This window comes from Oreochromis aureus, linkage group 11, assembly GCF_013358895.1.
Source record: "Oreochromis aureus strain Israel breed Guangdong linkage group 11, ZZ_aureus, whole genome shotgun sequence".
NCBI classification, from domain to species: Eukaryota; Metazoa; Chordata; class Actinopteri; order Cichliformes; family Cichlidae; genus Oreochromis; species Oreochromis aureus.
The window spans coordinates 28,321,296-28,341,192 of NC_052952.1; the positions used below are offsets into that span (position 1 = coordinate 28,321,296).

Genomic DNA, 19,897 nt, shown 5'->3' on the forward strand with positions numbered 1-19,897 from the left:
TCCTCTGCACATCCTTATTCACTAACCATCCTCCACCCAGCCTCCTCTCTCTCGTTTTCTAAATTTATCCTTTAATCTTGTCAAAACACTCGATTTCCTTTGTTTGTACCTTTCCAGCTCCATCCTCAGTCATTCTAACCTGCTGAGCATCCTTTTCAGTTTGACGTGTCCATCGAAAGTCCAAGTTGTGATCAAACTCATAACAAACCCTTATTGTTAGCAATACAGTTTATCTGATTAACAAAGTCCCTTGTGCAATTTCCTGCTCCTCTGGCATTTTTACGTATGATGACATTTCCTTTGACATCAGCGGCACAACCACATAAAGTTCCCTCTTTTTTTTCTGAAGCTGTCTTTAAAGCTTTTCATTTTTCCCTTTGAACCCCAGTAGAACCATAAATACCACTGAGTCCACTGATGACTTCTGCTTCTGGTAACAGGTAGGATAATAAATCGTTTTTATAAGAGAACAATACAGTATACATATGAAAATCAGTTTTCTACCTGCACAGGACATCACTGTGTATGCTCACCAGCCCTTTTATTAGGTACGCATTGCTAGTACCAGGAAGAACTTGTGTGCTAGAACTGTCTTTATTCTTTTTGCCATAGATTATTAACATCAGATCATCTCACAGCCACAATCATGTCAAATTAAAAGTTACATAATTTACCTTTTTTTCCCCATTCCAAGCTCTCAGTGGGATCAAATGAATTATTATGCATTATTTGCTGTCGTGCGACTGGCTGATTAGATATCTGTGTTATTAAGCAATGAGCAGCTGAACCCAACAAAGTGTATTTTGAGTTTCTCTTTATTCCACCTTGATTTATACTGATTTTGGTACACAATTCTGCACTAGGTTGAGACAGCTGAAATACAGAGAGAGTATCAAAACCCTCTTGTGCTGTACGCCACTCCCTGGGCACATCTGACAAGAGCTGAGCGCGACATCCAGACACACTGCCAGTCTGGCATGACTCACTTGTTGGATTACTACCACTGATGCTTTAATGCTGGTAAAGCCTTAATTTTAACGTTATTAATATTCATGTTATCATTGTATACTTTAAAATGATCTCAGGATTTGTGACCTCAAATGATTTTTTTAAAACTTTTTTTTTCTTTCCAGAAAAGACACTGTATGCTGAACACTTCTGTTGGCTTTTAAGGTAGGACTGTTACTTTAATGAATATTATATGAAATACCATTTGGGATAAAGAGAAAGAATAAGATCATAGAGCATTTTTATTTTACCTTCTCCTTTTAGGTTATGTGTTACCATTTAAAAAAAAAAAAAAAAAAAAAAAAAAAAAAAAAAAAAGGGAAATTACCATATGCAAATAAAGAATAAATAAAGAAACAATGAAGTAGGCTTAAAACAATATTTCAGTTATTTTTTAGCATAACAGCAGCAGTTTGTAGAATGAAAGCTCTCAGCTTGTCCTAAAGACTAAATTGCATTTTCATGTTTAATGTTAGCCATACAAAAAAAATTTATAGCAAGCAATAAAATTGCTCTGTTTCCAGTACCTCACTTGGATCATCAGACGAATATGATGGTTTCTATAAAGGTTTTCTTCATATGCAGTCTACTTCAAGGTATGTTATTTTAATTTCAGTGATGTTGCCAGGAACGTATCAGTCTTTCCTCATATGTAGATGCAAATGCAGAACCTTTACGCTGGCAGTAATTAGAATGTTTACTTTACCTTAGCTAATGTCATATTTCTGCTGCTTCAACTCAGGTAGCTTATGCCAAAACTGGGCAGTCTTCTTGTCTCAGACTGTAGAAGGACTCAGTGGATCCTGTGTGGTGATCCGCTGCAGATTCACCTTGCCCCCAGAATGGGAGGAATTCCTGGATGATTCATGTAAAGCTATCTGGAAGAAAGGTTGGAGTAGAACTCCGGTGTTTGATTCCAGCCTCACCGGTGCAAGTGGAAGCTTAAATATCCAGCAAGGAACCCTGACTGGGATCCTGCATGACAAAGACTGCACCACCATCTTCAACAATATGCCAGCACGCCACCATGACAACTATTACTTCAGACTGCAGTGTGACAATGATTTGAAGTTTAACTTTCCTTCAAGTGTCCTCATCACCACTCAAAGTTTGTCCCGTCCTCTTGCTATTGTACACGTATAGTCACATCCTTACTACATTTTAGTTCCTTATGTCATTTCTGTATTGTTCTACTTTTCAGATTCACTGCCTAAACCTACCATAACTCCATCAAGCCTGGAGGTAGAAGAAGAAACTGCAGTGACATTGACCTGCTCCGCTGTTTCTCACTGTCCTATTCTTCCTCCACTTCTGACATGGTCACCCACTTTAGGTGACACAGAGGAGGCAGTGGAAGCTAATCCTGCGACCTCTGTGATGAGCTTCACTGCTTCTTACCTTCACAATGAACAAAAGATTTCGTGCACTGCCCTCTATAACCGACAAGCTGGGAAAAGTGACCTTCTGTATGAAAAAATTCTGACGCTAAGTGTTCTTTGTGAGTATTTTTTATCACTTTTTCTTTTGTTGTTTGCATTCATACCATAACATGATTTTATCATCTGATATATGATTCGTCTGTGCAGATAGATTGTGTATTTGCAATTTCATAATTATCTTTCAGATCCTCCAAAAAACACATCAGTCAGTTACTCTGGTCCTGTAAAAGAAGGCAGCTCAGTGACCATGACTTGCAACACTAATGCAAATCCAGCCGTGGACAGCTACACCTGGTACAAAGTGAATGGAGATCAGGTGTCAGTGATGGGATCAAAGAAGAGGTTTTCAGCCACAGTGTCAGAAATTGACAGTCAGTTTTTTTGTGGCGTCAGTAACAGATATGGAAGCCAGAATTCTTCTGTCACTCAGATTGACGTACAGTGTAAGTGACACTGAAACAATAAAGACAGATTATAAATGTTGGATCACAGCATAGACTGAACCCATGCTCGTTTGTTTTTCCAGTTTCCCCGAGGGAAACAACAGTAATCATCGATCCCACTGGTCCAGTTCTGGAGGGCAACTCTGTTTCTCTGATCTGTAAGAGCCACTCTAACCCACCAGTGACCAACTACACCTGGTACAGAGATAATGAGATGGATAAGGAGCTCGGACCAGTCTTGGTCATAGACGGTGCCGACACCAGCCACAGCAGCGATTACCACTGTACAGCCAAAAATGATCTGGGAGAGGAAACGTCAGCAGCAATTCAGCTGGACATTCAGTGTGAGCTAATTTAACACAGAAAAGACATTGATTTACACCGAAAACAAACAACAGAACTGTATGTCTCCAGTGTGCTCACGTCCTGAATATGGCTCTACTGTATATCCAGCTGTGCTCAACCCAACATGATCTGGGGCCAAGATTTGTTAACAGGGCAACACTAGTGCCTGAGCTATGGACAGTAACACATTGTCATATTGCGTGACAACCTCAAAATCCTTCTGAGGCCATCATGACTGAGTTCCACTGTGTCCACATGTGTGCCAGTGTCTCAATGTATGTGTAGCTGTTTTGTTTAATTTGTGTCCTCATCAAGCTGTAAGAGCACAGAAAAGTATGATTAAAAGCGCCCCAAAGCAAAACACATTTAATTCTATCAAAAAGGAATAATATGAATAACAATGGAATAAGAAAAAAGTATTATGTATATCAATTAATAACTTTCTGTCCTAAAACTTGCACCAGAGCATCCTAATTTATATATTTTCTGAAAGGCTGAATATGCATTCCCACAGAAGTTTTAAAAAAGTCTTTGGATGCATTACTAACAAGGAACATTATTTTCCTTGCAGATCCTCCTAAAAACACTTCAGTGTCTGTTGATCCTTCTGGTCCTGTGCTGGATGGCAGCTCTGTGACTCTGACTTGCACAAGCATCGCCAATCCAGCAGCGGTGAACTTCACCTGGTTCCAGGTGGCAGGAAGAAAAAAGGAAGCGGTGGGCTTTGAGCAAGACTTCACCTTCAATGTGACAAAACTCTCAGATGATCAATATCACTGTGAAGCTCTGAATATCCATGGAGCTGAATGCTCAGAGCCTGTCAGCATTGATGTCACATGTAAGACTATTCTTCTTGTTTTCTTTCCTTTGACGCCTTTATGTTTCCCCAAGAAAAACGCCCATAAGCCTATTCTGTTAACCCATTACCTTCTTTGTCTCAGTTGCTCCAGAGATCCTATTTTCTTCCCGCTGTGTCAAGATTTTGTCCCAGATCCGATGTACCTGTAACACTCAGGGGAACCCGCTTCCCTCCCTGGTTTGGCAGCTGGCTGGCGAGCTTGTCAATCACTCTGCTGATATCCCAATTCGGGAAGTAAATCTGGGGAGCACAAGCGCAAGGAGTGTCATCACTCTGTACTACCTGGGCCAAGACATGCCCTCTCTGGTCTGCCTGAGCAGCAACTCCCTGGGGTCTGATAGTATGGCTTTCAATATATCCTCCAGTGAAACTCAGCTAGGTAAAGAAATCTGTAAGCTTCACTTTATATTTGGCTTTTCTGTTGTGTCATTTGCATCTTTTAGTGATTGATATGACTGTTTTTTTTTTAAAGTCCTCCATACTCTTTCTTTGCTGATTGGCTCTGGAGTGGGAGCACTGGGGATGTTGCTGATTTTCATACCACTACTGATATGCCTTTACAGGTGAGGAACACAGAACACTGGTACCAGACATTTTCAAAGTAGGTTACGATCATCATATATAATCAAAAATGCATATAACGGACAGATTTCAAGGTTCCTTTTAGAAGCTGGCTAATTATAGAGCAACCACAGCTGCCACAAATCATTACTAACAAGACAGCCTCCTGATGAAAGTTTATCTGCTGAAAGAAAGTTTCTATGTCCACCTTGAAGTTGAAACCACACACGTGTAATGCATGACTTTATGACAAAATCAAAACTACATCAAGGGGTATAATGACTTTTAGAGTTTTTAACCTCGTGGGAAGGAATTTTCCAGGAGAAAGTATTTTTCCTAAAGCATGCTTCAATGTTGCAGGAAAAGGAAGGACAACGTTTCACTTGACAAGGGACTTGTGGATATTTCAGATTGTTTAGTCACCAATGAGGTGAGTTTATGTTGCTGCATATATATGGGTTAGATGGAAAAAAAACCCACTTGTGGTAGAATGAGCTTGCCTCCAGCTCTTCCTGTGTACATGCCAATGTGTCAGTGTGATTTAAACACCAAAACAATATTAGCAAATAGCAAAAGAAAACCCAAGACATATTGTCTGAGAAGGTTCTCATTCATCCAGGTCATTGTAGTCTAGAGACCAAGTCTAAAGAGCTTGGAAAGAACTGAAGAAGCTTCACGGATGAGAGGTGAAACGTCTTCAAGAAACTTAAAGAAGTCCAGATGCCTTTCTTTCCAAGCTCTTTAGATCCCAAAAACATATTCTGACTCCCTGAGCTAAGAGTGTGTCTTGTTTGAATGATAAAATGAGCATTTTCTTGCATAGTAAAAATGAATATATTATGCTAAAACATATTTTCTTAAAAAAATGCAGTTAAAGTGACCCTCATCATTGAAAGAGAAAAAAACATCTTTTCTGTGTTACTGAAACACACTGTTGTGGTTTCTCTGTAGACTAACTCTTCAAAGGCAGATGTGATTTATGTCAATAAAGCAGTTCTTGAGGAGGAAGCAGCAGAATACCAGGAAGACTCTCTCCATTATGCTGATGTGGACTTTGCTAAACTTCAGGCCAGGTCAGAGGGCAAGCTCGGGGAAGGTGAGATCAAAGGCCTGGCCTCTAAGACTGGTGTGTATTCTGAGATCCGCCGAGAAGCACTAAGCAATGGAGGAGATACAAAGTAAGAAGAAACACTTACAGATGCTCATTTGGGACAAGAGAAAGATGCTAAGGGACTTATAGGAAGGGTTAATGAAAAAGTGGTCACTTAGCTTTAGAGGAATTGACAGCAGAAGCTCAGGAGTTTGGACATTCCCTCCAGCCCTGGTTTTGATCCTCGTCTGTAAATTCTTCTCCTGTCTTACTAGTAAAAATTGCGTGACAGAAAAAAGACATATCTGTATGCTGAGGTTGAATCTTTAACTATATGCTTATGACTAACCTTTGTGTAATTCTGAAAAAAACCCTTTGTTCAGTGTGTAAGAAGCAGGTACAACCTAAAACTTGTTAGGCACTTATTTTTATTGACAACTTTGTAATGCGTAATTATTATGTGATTAAAAGACACAAGTAACTGACCCTGCAGTCAAGTTTGCCATCAAACAACAGCTTGTGTCAAAGCAGGTTATGAAATTGAACTATGCATACAGTAAAGTACAGATATATACATTAAAAAACTCAGCAGGAGGATGGGAGCACAATTTTACAACAGCAGTCATTTCATTTTATAACTTATCCATATACACTTCCCCAACAGTCTTACATCTGTGATAAAAAGATGGGTTTGTGTACTTGTGGGGACTTATTACTATACATAAAGGAAAGCTAAAATTATATCCCAGGAAGGAAAAAAGAAACACTCAAGTGATGAAAGCCTTGTTCAGTATAGTTAGCCTGGCAAATATATTTCAGAACATCCATGGCACAAACTGGCAGAGATGTCTGAATAGGATCAAAGCATTTTTAGTCAAATTTTGACCTGAGAGTACTGAGTTTCATCTTCACTGCTGTTGGAGTCTTTCTTTGCTCGCTGGTGGCCAGACTTTGGTTTAAAGTTCACATGAGCATAGTTGACCTCTACTTCATCTTCACTGGTATCTGTGTCTGAGTCAAAGTTATATGTATATGGAGGTTTGGGTGGAAGTTCTTCGCCGATGTTCTCATAGTCCTCCTGCCCTTCTTGTTCTGTCTAGATGACAAAAAGTGACAAAACGGTGTCATAATTTCTGACAGTGTCTTGATTTGATGTACAAAAATAACCCTTGTTGAAGATCATTTTCATTCTTTACTTTGCCTTAACTTAATTTTCCTTGCTACAATGATTTTTATTTGTATTTGTATATCATATACAATGAGTATATGATATACAAATACAATACAAATACAGTGAAATAAGGTAATAAACCGAATGAGATACATGAAAAAAAGGCGTTTTGAAGTTTCTTACCACTTTTGACTTCTTTGGCTTTGACACCACAGAGTACTCAGCATCCTCTTCTGGATCACTGGGAAAAACATATAGTCATAAAAGAAGTCATGTAATAAAATATCATTTAGGCTCCTTTTATATGCAAAACTGAATTCTCACTTTTTTCTGTTCACAAAGAACACAGAAGCGTAGTTGAGAGAATCATTTCCCATGTTTCCACCTTTGATTGGGTTTTGTGCAGAGGCAGCCTGAGCAAATGCAGAGAGAGCTTGTTAATGAATGTACAGTAACAACTGAATCAGTTCATTCATGCCTTACAATGAAGCATAATTAATAACTATACTGACAGATATATATTAACAGTAAGGGACAGCATACAAAGGCTGGATTAGTGGAGATAAAACTTTACAAACTACTCGACTTTTATTATTTTCTACAGAGCCCCTAAAGTACGGAAACATGTTTTTAGTGGTTAATAAAGGTTATTGCCTTCCTACATTGTCTGTGTGCAGACAAAAATAAATAAATGAATACAAAATAAGATCAAATAAAATAGAATCAAATAGCCTCTTTGCAATCTTTTGCCAGTTACTGAGACATTTTGTTCAAGTATTTATGCTTCAGCTTCAAGTTATATTTTTACTTTTAGAATTTTGTCTGAATGATTTTTATAAAACATTAGGTTGTTTTTTCACTGGCATAATTAGAAGTTAATAACATTTAAGAGTTAACAATATATGTTTAACTTAAATGTATATAATATATACATTTAATTTTTCCAGTTGTGCAGTGTTTTATAAGTCTGTTTAATGAAATGAGGCTGTGCAGTAAAACAGCAATGAGCAATCTTTGAAATATACCCAATTCTCAGTATACTTTCATTATACTTTAATATTGTCACTATTAAAGTTTCATTTATTTATTCATTTGTAAATGGATTTGTCTTTGTTAAGCTTGCTCTGATATGATTGGATCACCTGTTTGCTTTTGGGCAGATTCACAGCAGAGTAAACAGTGTTCACGTTGGATGCAGTCCTGTAAAAAAATAATGATGTTAAAAATAAAAAATGCACATTCAGAATCAGAACCATTCAAAAGCTGAGCAGACTCTCAGTGTGCCATTCATAACTGAATGATGTTAAATGGGTGCTTTGATGAAAGAGTGAGCTTCAGCACCCAGCTCCCCTGCCAACAATGTGTCCCTTGTTCTGAGCTGGACAGTGCGAGCTGCTGCAGACTTACGTGCTGTCTGGATGACGCTGGGGTCGTTGGGCATTTGGTTGACATGACTGGTCTAGCAAGAGGTCATCTCTGCTCCTGAACGGCTCGGCCAAACCACTCTGATTCCCGCTGCTCCTGCTGACTCCATTCCAGGAACCCTGATTAAGTTTACAGATGGAAATGCATCATTTTTGTTTCATTTCACTAACAATTCAAAAGATTTAACATATCAGTTAATACCAGAAAACTACTCCAGGACCACACATTTGTAGTTCTTTGTTGAATTAAATTGTTCCTTCTGCGTCTGTAAACAAAGGAGCAGAAGAGCAGTCATACAGGCCAATCACCCGAACACGTTTGTCTAATGGAAACTATTTGTTATTTACTTTGTATATTACCTGTACAAAAAGATGAGTATGCATACAATTAGAAAAATAAGACAAAGCGAGCAGGCCTCCACAATCTTCATAACTGTGTCTGTGGTTAGAAGAGACAGAACATCAGTATATAGGGAGTGCAGAATTATTAGGCAAGTTGTATTTTTGAGGAATAATTTTATTATTGAACAACAACCATGTTCTCAGTGAACCCAAAAAACTCATTAATATCAAAGCTGAATGTTTTTGGAAGTAGTTTTTAGTTTGTTTTAGTTTTAGCTGTTTTAGGGGATATCTGTGTGTGCAGGTGACTATTACTGTGCATAATTAGTAGGCAACTTAACAAAAACAAATATATACCCATTTCAATTATTTATTTTACCAGTGAAACCAATATAACATCTCCACATTCATAAATATACATTTCTGACATTCAAAAACAAAACCAAAACAAATCAGCGACCAATATAGCCACCTTTCTTTGCAAGGACACTCAAAAGCCTGCCATCCATGGATTCTGACAGTGTTTTGATCTGTTCACCATCAACATTGCGTGCAGCAGCAACCACACAGCTCCCAGACACTGTTCAGAGAGGTGTACTGTTTTCCTCCTTGTAAATCTCACATTTGATGATGGACCACAGGTTCTCAATGGGGTTCAGATCAGGTGAACAAGGAGGCCATGTCATTAGTTTCTCTTCTTTTATACCCTTTCTTGCCAGCCATGCTGTGGAGTACTTGGACGCGCGTGATGGAGCATTGTCCTGCATGAAAATCATGTTTTTCTTGAAGGATGCAGACTTCTTCCTGTACCACTGCTTGAAGAAGGTGTCTTCCAGAAACTGGCAGTAGGACTGGGAGTTGAGCTTGACTCCATCCTCAACCCGAAAAGGCCCCACAAGCTCATCTTTGATGATACCAGCCCAAACCAGTACTCCACCTCCACCTTGCTGGCGCCTGAGTCGGACTGGAGCTCGCTGCCCTTTACCAATCCAGCCACGGGCCCATCCATCTGGCCCATCAAGACTCACTCTCATTTCATCAGTCCATAAAACCTTAGAAAAATCAGTCTTGAGATATTTCTTGGCCCAGTCTTGACGTTTCAGCTTGTGTGTCTTGTTCAGTGGTGGTCGCTTTCAGCCTTTCTTACCTTGGCCATGTCTCTGAGTATTGCACACCTTGTGCTTTTGGGCACTCCAGTGATGTTGCAGCTCTGAAATATGGCCAAACTGGTGGCAAGTGGCATCTTGGCAGCTGCACGCTTGACTTTTCTCAGTTCATGGGCAGTTATTTTGCGCCTTGGTTTTCCACCACACGCTTCTTGCGACCCTGTTGACTATTTTGAATGAAACGCTTGATTGTTCGATGATCACGCTTCAGAAGCTTTGCAATTTTAAGACTGCTGCATCCCTCTGCAAGATATCTCACTATTTTTGACTTTTCTGAGCCTGTCAAGTCCTTCTTTTGACCCATTTTGCCAAAGGAAAGGAAGTTGCCTAATAATTATGCACACCTGATATAGGGTGTTGATGTCATTAGACCACACCCCTTCTCATTACAGAGATGCACATCACCTAATATGCTTAATTGGTAGTAGGCTTTCGAGCCTATACAGCTTGGAGTAAGACAACATGAGGATGATGTGGACAAAATACTCATTTGCCTAATAATTCTGCACTCCCTGTATAGAAAGATTTGCGAACAGATAGCACAGAAGAACAAAATGCACCCAAAGAGCACAAACCTCCACCAAGACAGCTCAATGGGCAGTGTTACTTTTAAGGGCATACACACATTGTGTGTATAATTTTTTTTTCTTTGTTCTGTTTAAATGTACTTTTCAAATAAGGGTAACCTGACACATGTTTACTTTGATTACACAGACATTATGCAGGAGTAGGTGATGGATAATAGGCACTGATTTGTAAATACCTGGACATGAGTAAGTTGAGCTTATTAAATAATGCACAGTAGAGATACGGGTCCATGCCTTTGGAATTCACTCACCGTCAAATAGCTTGATTGGCTCAGATGATCTTTCACCAATCTCGTTTTTTGCGACGCAGTAGTACTCCCCAGGCTGGTCTGATCTTACTGAAATATACTTCTCGTTTGCTACATTTTTGCTCTCTTTTTTGTTTATCCTCTGGTACCATGAATATTGTGTGACTTCAGGATAGCACTGACTGATGCACCTCAGGGTCACTGTTGTCACATCATTAATCGTTTCTTCCTTTACTTTTTCAATCTTTGTGAATTTTGGACCATCTAAACAGAGGAATAAAGAAGAAAAGGAAACGCAAAATAATGACTTCAAAATCAGACAGAATAGCTAAATAGTGTACAGTTGCTCTATTCAAAGCTGCTTCATCTAGAGTTAGAAATGTTCCTTTCTCATGTCCCTTAGCTGCTGGTCCAAAGCGCACATGTGGCACAACCTGAATGAACTTTCTAAAGCATTTTACTTATCCCAGAATGAAAAACTAAAAGATGTTCAAATCAAACCAGTAAAATCAACCACTTGTTAGAGTCCATGTCATATTTGAAGTTTAGATGAAAAGAGTAAATAATTACAAAGCAAAGTATCAGACGTGTGAATACTCTGTTGTTGGTGAGAAACAATGACTGAAATATTCAAGTGTACTCACGCTTAACTTTAACTTCAACTTGCTCTGATTTTCCAGTTCCAATTTCATTTATGGCCGTACAGTGGTACTTCCCGCTGTCAGAGACACTGGTAGAATTCACAATGAGCTGTGTCCTAGTGCTTATGGTGGTTTCCGTCGTCCCATCGATCATCTTCATCCAGGTGAAGGAGCTTACTGATGGGTACGAGTTGGCACTGCAATCCAGTGTTAATGACTCATTCTCTTTTACAATAAGATCAGGATGAGCTTTTATTTTCACCTCTTTGGGGCTATCTGCATTTAACGCAAATTATAAACAAAGAAATGAGATGATATTTTTATTTGTTTGTTTTTAATCACAAGGTCTTTCTGTGAAAGCATAACCTTAATATTTAAATTATTTACAACTCAAATTCTATTATAGCCGAAATTCAGCAGTAAAATAATCTAACCTGCTAATAAAGAAAAACAACAGTAGTTAATATATTACAACAATGCCTCACGTTTCTTGAACCTTGAACACTGTTTCCTGAGCTGATGATGTGTCTTTTGTAAAAAAAAAAACAAAAAATAGGAGCTTGAAAGTATGGAACAGCTAAACTTTACTGCCTGAGAAATTGTACTAAAATTACATTTCAGTTTAAGTTATTGTCCAGTTATTAGATGATTGAATATTATCAGAATATAATTGTGTTGGATGTAACATATATATGACAAAGACATGCATCACTCAATTGCTTACATCTCACCACCAGTTGCTTTTTTGAGCTCCACTGGTTTCCTTCGCTGTTTGAGGCATTGCAGGTGTAAAAGCCTGCGTCTGTTGAAGTTGCCTTAAATTTGTAGGAGGAGTTGTTTAAAGGTAAACTCTGAGAATTTGATTTAGAATATCTTGCCAGGGTGAAAGTTGGCAATGGGAAACTTTCAGCAGTGCAGTTGACTTCGACAGGCTCGCCTTCAGTGACCAACTCAGTCATGTACAGATGGGTATTATTGGGAGGAACTGTGGAGAGGAAGCACCTGTGAGCATCATTTTTAACATGCTGAATGATATTACAAGATCAGTCCTTAAATGGTAAATCCTGTATTTGAATAGCTCTTTACTAGTCCATAAGGACCCCAAAGTGCTTTACACAACCAGTCATCCACCCGTTCACACACCCATTCACACACTGGTGATGGCAAGCTACATTGTAGCCACAGCCACCCTGGGGCGCACTGACAGAGGCGAGGCTGCCGGACACTGGCGCCACCGGGCACTCTGACCACCACCAGTAGGCAATGGGTGAAGTGTCTTGCCCAAGGACACAACGACCGAGACTGTCCAAGCCGGGGCTCGAACCCGCAATCTTCTGATTACAAGGTGAACTCCCAACTCTTGAGCCACGATCTCTCCAACAGAATGTCAGCTCTATTCTGAACCAGCATTCACTAAATGATGCAGTATGTTTTTATTTTCTTTGTATAAAAGTTGCAGTTTAAGTAAAATTTGAACTTTTACTTGGGTTAAAATATCTAAGTTAACACTGACTAGTTTGCTTGACAGTTAACATACTAAGTAATTATCATTAGGCAAGTGCAGCTTCATCTAACACTATGCTACAACAATAATAATCACATTGATCTGAAAAAGCATGTATGCATTTTTTTCTCTGTGATGGTACTGATTGATAAAGTGAATCTGTTCTAAAACAAAGCGCAGAGAAACTTTAATATATCAGCAGAGTACTTACACAATACTTGTATGCACACGGGCTTACTAGTGTCCCCTGTGTCAATGCTGTTGCTCGCGTTGCATATATAACATCCTTCATCTGCTCTTTTTACTTTTTCTAAGGGAAGAGTTTCTTTGAAAACCATGAGCATCTTCTTCTGGGAGAGGTCAGTCTGCTTATAATGAAACCAGGAATATCTTGAAGGGGCTGGATTTGCATCAGTTAAACAAGTGAATGTGGCGGCTGTATTAATTTTCACACTTGTGTGATGGATAGAAATGTTGGTTTTCCTTGGTTTGTCTGGAAAACAATAAATAGTTTTCGGAATATTTTTGATACTGAAACAGTCAATACAGCATCAGCACTAATCTTTTTTTTTTCTTCTCTGTTATGTTCATAGATATATGGAACACAGAGGTGTAAAACTTACATTCTACTGTAAGTTGAAGAGATTTTGATCCAGAGCCCACAGTGTTCTGGGCACTACATGTGTAATTACCGCTGTCTTCTGGCTGTATGTTTTCAACAACAGTTATCTGTTTTGAATCAATATGTGTTTTGTCTTTCTGCCAAGTAAAAGAGTCTGGTTTTGGGTAGCTTCTCTTAACAGAACATGTAAAAGTGACTTTATCTCCTTGTATAATCGTTTTTGGACTTCTTTTGGACTCCTGTGAAATCTCTATGTCAACATCAGGGGCATCTATAACAGAAGATGTCAGTATTTGGTAAGTTTGATTCATTGTAATAATCAGCGCTGAAAATACTGGGCTGATAAATCAGAACTAAAAAATGATAAAATACAGGATTCTCATAAAAAATAAAGGCTTATGCCAAATACAACAACAATATCTTAAACTGCACCAACATAAGCTTAAACCACTGAGATACAAACCCATTAAAAGGCCTTCAGGTATGATGACATTTGCTAAAAATTTGTAAGAATAGATTAACATAATTAATGTGAAACAATACTCACAAATAACCATGACAGTCACCACTGATTCTTTACTCCCATGTTTGTTTTCAGCTTTACAGGTATATGATCCACTCTGTGATGCATTAATTGATGAGATCATCCAATTGGCATTTGAGTCAAGATCTTGACCATCTTTAGTCCATTTAAAAGTGGGCTCAGGTTGGCCTTTAGCAGAGCAAGTGAAACTGACAGACGTTCCTTCCTTTACAACGTTAGAGCTTATAGTTGTAGACATGTCTTTGGGAGCATCTGTTCAAAAGGCAAATCGATACAGATTAGCAAATAGTGTGTATACAGGTACACAGTGTGTTGATTGTTTATACAAATGAAATATACAGAATAGAACAAGTATTGGATTTCAGATACATCCATATATTCACAAATGCAGCAAGGTGAAAATACCTAATCACATTTATTACAACGCAGGTGTGACACTGTACCAATTCAGGTTTTCTGAAATGAGTTAGAAAAAACAGAAACACACTACTTTTCTATTTTTCACCTTGCAGCAGAACAAGATCATTTTCTGGTGGCAGATCTGTTTAAATCAATTTAATTTTTTTTATCACTTTCTTCTAATCTGACTCTGACACAGTAGTAACAGATGTTTCACAGATTCATTTTTTTATAAGAGAAATAATGGCTGCTAACAAAATGTTCAAATTTGTATTATTTAATAATCCAATTTTTGTAATAAAGTAATGTAATAATTTTACTCCCTTAGTCCTCAGACTCTTTAACATCATTCATATCTTTTACAAAAGTAGTAATTAGGTCCACACTTCAGTAGAAATGACATTAATAAACTTTCGGTTATGAACTTACATCCTACAGTGAGGCTGATACTCCGAATCAAACATGGATCTGTATTGTTCTCTGTTTGGCATGAAAACATATGCCCATCATCCTCCCAAGTGACTTTAAAACTCAGTGTGGTCTTTTTAGGGTTCTCTGATTTGCTTTGGGAAAGTGATGCCGAAGGACCTTCAATTTTTAGGCCTGAAGTACAGGAGCTTAATGTGGAGCATGTAAGTGTTACATTGCCATTTTCAGTCACATTTTTTGGTTCCTCAAAAGTGAGCAGACATGGATTTTCTGCAAATGTAAATGTAGAGACAACAGGAATGTGATAAAATCTAAAAGTATAACATACAAGCACTACAAATATGTTTGTTTTAGGAACAAATAATATGTGGCTGCTCCTTGAAGGATCATACATTGATGTCACTAGCTTAGTTAAAATTCATGAAGATTAGAATATCGGGTGTTAGCTAAATATGGCTAGTATGCATATGGCTGTATTGTTTATTTGTACTATGTTCAAGCGAATGACACCTAAGGGATCGCTTTACTTATATTTCCAAGGAGAATGCCAATAAGGTGCAGAAAATTGAGTTCTCATACAAGATGTTGTTCATTATTATCATCTTAATGAAATAAAATATGTGAAATAACTTTTTTTCTGACCAGATTTTATGTACGCATTTCTATGTTGCAATTTTTTCAGTTACAAAAAGGCATTGTTTTTTGTATCTTTCAAATTGCTTTAAAATATCTAATATGAAAACGGTATATCTTTCAGCACTCTGATCTTTGCGCTTACCTGTGACTGTGAGGTTCATAAATGGTTGAGTAGTCCAAATATCATTTTGAGATGTTCCTACATATCTAAAAGAATAGTTTCCAGTGTCAGTTTTATTCAGGTCGTCAATCAATATACTACACCATTGGGAAGGAGCATTTTTCCAACTTGTAGATAAAGAGCCGACATATTTCACCCTTTTTGCAAAGTGTGCATTGACAGGATGTTTTGACTCAGAAGAACTGAAAATAGTAGTGGCACTAAAACTCCCATTTATCCAAACTGCATCCTTCATCCAAAACCAGGATGCCTGAGCATCAGTGACAGATTTTAAGACTTGGCATTTGATTTCAATGCAGGACCCCTCTGTAGCTGTCAAGTTAGAGTCTTGTAATTTGAAGGGATTTTTAGGATGAGTTTCACAAGAAAACCCTATAGCGATGACAAAAACCAGTGAGAAAGTTCGTTAATAAATGTGACCCTAATGCAGATGTTAAAAGGAAACAATGCACTTATTATGGAGTAATGAAACACCTACTTTGTATTAGAAACAGCAAAATCAACCACCCAAAGCTGTGACCTTTCATTATCACATAGAACTAAAGCTTGATTTCTGCAACAAAAAACAAAGAATATTTGTAATGCAACTGAGTCATAATGTAAGCTTTACAACTTATAACAAGGTAGCTTTTTGTTTTCAGTGCAAATCAGCTACAGGATCTTTTCTTGTTCCTGTTTGCTACAGCTTTCAGAAAGCTGTTGCTTCTTGAAACCTTATAGTTAATTAAATGGTTACACTTAGGTCATTTTTTCACACACCTACAGCAGTGCAATTTTAATTTTGTTCTTTGGAGAAAAAATAGTTTTTAAATCATCACTATAGTGCTGTTGGCTTATTGATAGAGTACTTTTGCGTCACTTATGCATTTAACAATTCATTACACACACATAAGAAGAAAGAACAATGAAAGGGTAATGTTTCCAGGGAAAACTGGAAATCCAGATCAGAAATAATTCAACTCAAAACTTCAGTTTTTCTATAAAAAGAAAAAAAAAAGACAATAACCATTGCAGTGGTGATGAATCTGTACAGACAGCGATTACATACTTACTGACAACTTGAAATAGGCACTAAAAGGAACAAGGAAGAGGTTTTCAGACCAAAGAGTACAAATATAAGCTTTTTCTTACCTTAGAGGATCCAGTTAGGGTATGTAGAATGCATGATCTCTTCTAAAGTAGCAATAAGGAAGTTTTCACGGTTGACTTAAAATCTTGAAAATATTTGCATGCCTAGTCAAGCTAGAGGAGAATCTGAAGGTGAAATTTTCAACAAGCTTGTTACAGTACAGAGTCAGTTCCTCCCACTTCATCTATTTAAAGCATTGTTATTAAAAGTGAAAGCTTCTGTTTTCTGAGTATTTATTGATAACAGGCACAGAGAATCTTAAAGTGCTTGGCGTTTATTTGTAGAATTTATGCTTACATAGTATTAACAGTGTACTTTTGTATTATAAATGAAAAATATACACTTTTGAACATAACATAAAGAAAAAAAATTTGCCTTCATCTCCCCTTTGCATGAGCAGCCGCTAGTATGTTTTGAGCATCAGCTGCCATCTCATCAATAGCACTGTTTAAAGCCTTCAGCATAGCAGCAAAGGAGCGGCTGACCGAACGGGCATTTCTAGGCATCGCCATCTCCAGCAGCTTCGATGAAACTGTGGCCAAGTCCTTCTCTGCTGCCGCCAACCTCCTTTTCACTTCACCCTTGCTAACCTCCACTGACAGCACACAGTTTCGTAACTCTTTAAGTTTTGTAGGTTCCATGCCTCGCTGTCGGGCTAATCGCTCCACAGACTCATCATCCAGGCAAAGAGATAACTGTGCTTTGGTCAAGATCCGCACTCCTATACTTGAGTCCACCATAGATGCAACAAGGGGAACAGGAATTGCTGATAGCCCACCTGACAGTGAGGCAGCTGCCCATACTAGTGCTTTGAATGCTTCCTTTTTTTGAGTGACCAGAGCTGAGGTGAGTGTTGGTAGAGCTAAGACAAGGGCGTGTGCTCGGATCTCTGGAAGATCATTACTCATATCTGCTAACAGAGTAGGGAAGTCGAACCTCTCCAGGGCGGCTGGTCCGACCAGGTAGACTTTAGGCTGTGCCATACCCTTTGATTTCAGCACTTCCAGACTGGCTTTCTTTTTTTCTTCCAGGATCTTTTCTGAGTCTTTAACTGAAGCTAAGAGAATGAAATACACTGTTTGTCGCTGCAGGGAAAGGGCTTCCAAGAAAACATCTACACTGTTGGGTTGGACTGTCTGTGTGGATGTCATAAAGACCGCATTGTAGCGGAGGAACTTGTATCTATCCATGTAGCCCTCTGGTTCAAATGGAGATATGTCTGGAACAGGTGGCAGGTCCCACAGGCGAAAGTCAGGGTGTTTGGGGTCAGGGTAGCCTGCTACACCCTCTGGAGCAACAGAGGCTGGAGAAGGAGCTGCTCCCTCATCGTCAGCCCCGAGACCACGGAGGGAGTTCATGAAGGAGGCCTTTTCTTCCCCACGGTCCCCCACCACACCCAAATTGATCCTGCTGATAAGGAGGTCTTCCACTGCATCCTTAACATCTGATAACCTATTGCTCTCAATAGATTCCTTAAGGGTTTCAAGGAGGTTTAGGCCTCTGAAAACATCAGCCATTGCTAAAGAAAGACAAAAAGTACAATTAGAAAAAAAAATACAGCTCTAAAACACTTTATTATCTTTCTAAAGTATAAAAATAGAGATGATTACAGCTGGCAAATTGATAAAGGGTAGCTTTGAAAAAGCAACGATTTATCAAAAACAATAATAACTTTGGGGTAACAGAAAGGAGGAGAAAACGACTTACTAAAGAGCTTTACACAGTTTGTATTGATAATTTAAAAACATCAGTTTTATGTTTTCTTCCATCTTCACTACAGTATTAATTTAAGGTATAATCAATAAATAAGTCCTCTGTTTTCTCATGGTTCAATATACAAACATGCAGGAAATTGTTTTCACTGACAGGAAATCTCATCTGTTTTCATAAGCAGTTGAAAGCCCACAAAGGTATAAAAAAATAAATACTTAACAGAATAAAAATGATGAAGAGAAATGCTGAAATGTTAAAAATACATTGCTGTTAATTCCGTTGAACAATACTACACACACCTACCTGCACCTCTGGAACAGAAATGGTCCTATCGTTGAAATATTTTGCTGTCAAACAGCGATTCTCCTACAGCTCTGAAGCACTGACAGCTTCAGGTTGAGCTATTTAAGGGTCCATCCAGCTAGTGGAACATTCTAATCCTGTAAGCTCAGCCCTAATCCAAAATCACTTAAAGCACATACATGATTAAACAGAATGTGCAAAGCCAGCGGCTAACATATGTTAGCCTGCTAGAAGAAAGACGCATTTCCCCAAATATAAATGAGATACAGCTGTATAACTTACTTTGTAATGGCGATTTATTTATGGCGTAATATTTTTTATTTCAAAATAAGCAAAATGTCCAAATAATTACTGTTATCTGGGCAAGAATTTCTTTATTACAGCTTAATATTTTATACATGCATATATATGTGATATATCTGTAGGAACTATTTCAGAATTCTTTTTTAGAAAAAATGGATAATACTTTCTGCATACTAAAGAGGACACTCAACCTTGTTATTAGTGCTCACTTCAAAAGCCTGGATCTCTGATGGGATGGAGGTACATTAGTGCCTGTGGAATTGGCAGCTTGTACATCTAGAAAGGTACCATCAGTGCTGAAACTTATACACAGGTTTTAGAGCAACAAATGCTCCCATGTATGTAATGTGTTGTTCAGGGAAAGCCTTGCATATTTTAGCAAGACGATGCTAAACTACTAAAGACTCTGGGTGCAAAACCGGCCTGCTAACAGTCCAGATGTTTCACCAGCTGCAAACATGTTGCGCAGTTGTGCATCATATTCTGAAAGAAATATGTCAAAGAAGACCCAGGACTGTTGCGCAGCTATAATCCTATGTCAGGCAAAAAATAGGACGACGTTATACTACCAAAAGTCCACTGATTGCCATAAATTTTAAAACGATAAACTATATTTGAATTGGGATTGAATCTTTTGCACTGTAACATGACTGTGTTCATGACCTTGACTAAAGTAAACCATCATTATGCAAAACACAGTTTGAACCTACACTTAAGAAACTAATAATAAAGATTATGAATATTCCCCTATAGTGGTCTTTAATACAGATTATGAGATCTGACTGGAAATTAAACCTGAGGTTAAGCCCT

At 38.2% G+C, this 19,897-nt stretch overlaps 3 protein-coding genes across 6 annotated transcripts; 1 reads left to right on the forward strand and 2 right to left on the reverse strand.

The window, feature by feature from the left end:
- The first annotated feature begins 362 nt into the window (after nucleotides 1–362).
- Nucleotides 363–5,860, forward strand: LOC116325116 (myelin-associated glycoprotein-like). 2 transcript variants are annotated; one of them, XM_031745932.2, is made up of 13 exons: nucleotides 363–440; nucleotides 864–1,020; nucleotides 1,134–1,173; nucleotides 1,533–1,604; nucleotides 1,751–2,116; nucleotides 2,210–2,506; nucleotides 2,633–2,890; nucleotides 2,974–3,234; nucleotides 3,807–4,073; nucleotides 4,177–4,473; nucleotides 4,567–4,657; nucleotides 5,016–5,085; nucleotides 5,607–5,860. In XM_031745932.2, the coding sequence occupies exons 4-13, from the start codon at nucleotides 1,559–1,561 to the stop codon at nucleotides 5,835–5,837; spliced, it is 2,184 nt and encodes a 727-aa protein (XP_031601792.1). In that variant the 5' UTR covers nucleotides 363–440; nucleotides 864–1,020; nucleotides 1,134–1,173; nucleotides 1,533–1,558; the 3' UTR covers nucleotides 5,838–5,860. The 2 variants fall into 2 exon arrangements, with proteins under 2 accessions (XP_031601792.1, XP_039476126.1); XM_039620192.1 differs by having other exon boundaries at nucleotides 1,134–1,604.
- si:dkey-24p1.1 (uncharacterized protein LOC556718 homolog) lies at nucleotides 5,854–16,858 on the reverse strand. Of its 3 annotated transcripts, XM_031745930.2 has the most exons (17): nucleotides 16,771–16,850; nucleotides 16,118–16,192; nucleotides 15,601–16,011; nucleotides 14,823–15,092; nucleotides 13,998–14,246; nucleotides 13,452–13,721; nucleotides 13,040–13,321; nucleotides 12,049–12,309; nucleotides 11,328–11,600; nucleotides 10,687–10,947; nucleotides 8,701–8,779; nucleotides 8,543–8,606; nucleotides 8,324–8,460; nucleotides 8,059–8,116; nucleotides 7,241–7,329; nucleotides 7,100–7,157; nucleotides 5,854–6,841 (listed from the first exon to the last, which is right to left on the reverse strand). In XM_031745930.2, exons 2-17 carry the CDS (start codon nucleotides 16,164–16,166, stop codon nucleotides 6,620–6,622), a joined length of 3,033 nt encoding a protein of 1,010 aa, XP_031601790.1. In that variant the 5' UTR covers nucleotides 16,167–16,192; nucleotides 16,771–16,850; the 3' UTR covers nucleotides 5,854–6,619. The 3 variants fall into 3 exon arrangements, with proteins under 3 accessions (XP_031601790.1, XP_039476125.1, XP_039476124.1); XM_039620191.1 differs by lacking the exons at nucleotides 14,823–15,092; nucleotides 15,601–16,011; nucleotides 16,118–16,192 and having other exon boundaries at nucleotides 5,857–6,841; nucleotides 16,771–16,798; XM_039620190.1 differs by lacking the exons at nucleotides 5,854–6,841; nucleotides 7,100–7,157; nucleotides 7,241–7,329; nucleotides 8,059–8,116 and having other exon boundaries at nucleotides 8,326–8,460; nucleotides 8,727–8,779; nucleotides 16,771–16,858.
- Nucleotides 16,859–17,145: 287 nt separating this feature from the next.
- irgq2 (immunity-related GTPase family, q2) lies at nucleotides 17,146–18,285 on the reverse strand. Its single transcript, XM_031745937.1, has one exon. It carries the CDS (start codon nucleotides 18,283–18,285, stop codon nucleotides 17,146–17,148), a length of 1,140 nt encoding a protein of 379 aa, XP_031601797.1.
- Nucleotides 18,286–19,897: the final 1,612 nt, after the last annotated feature.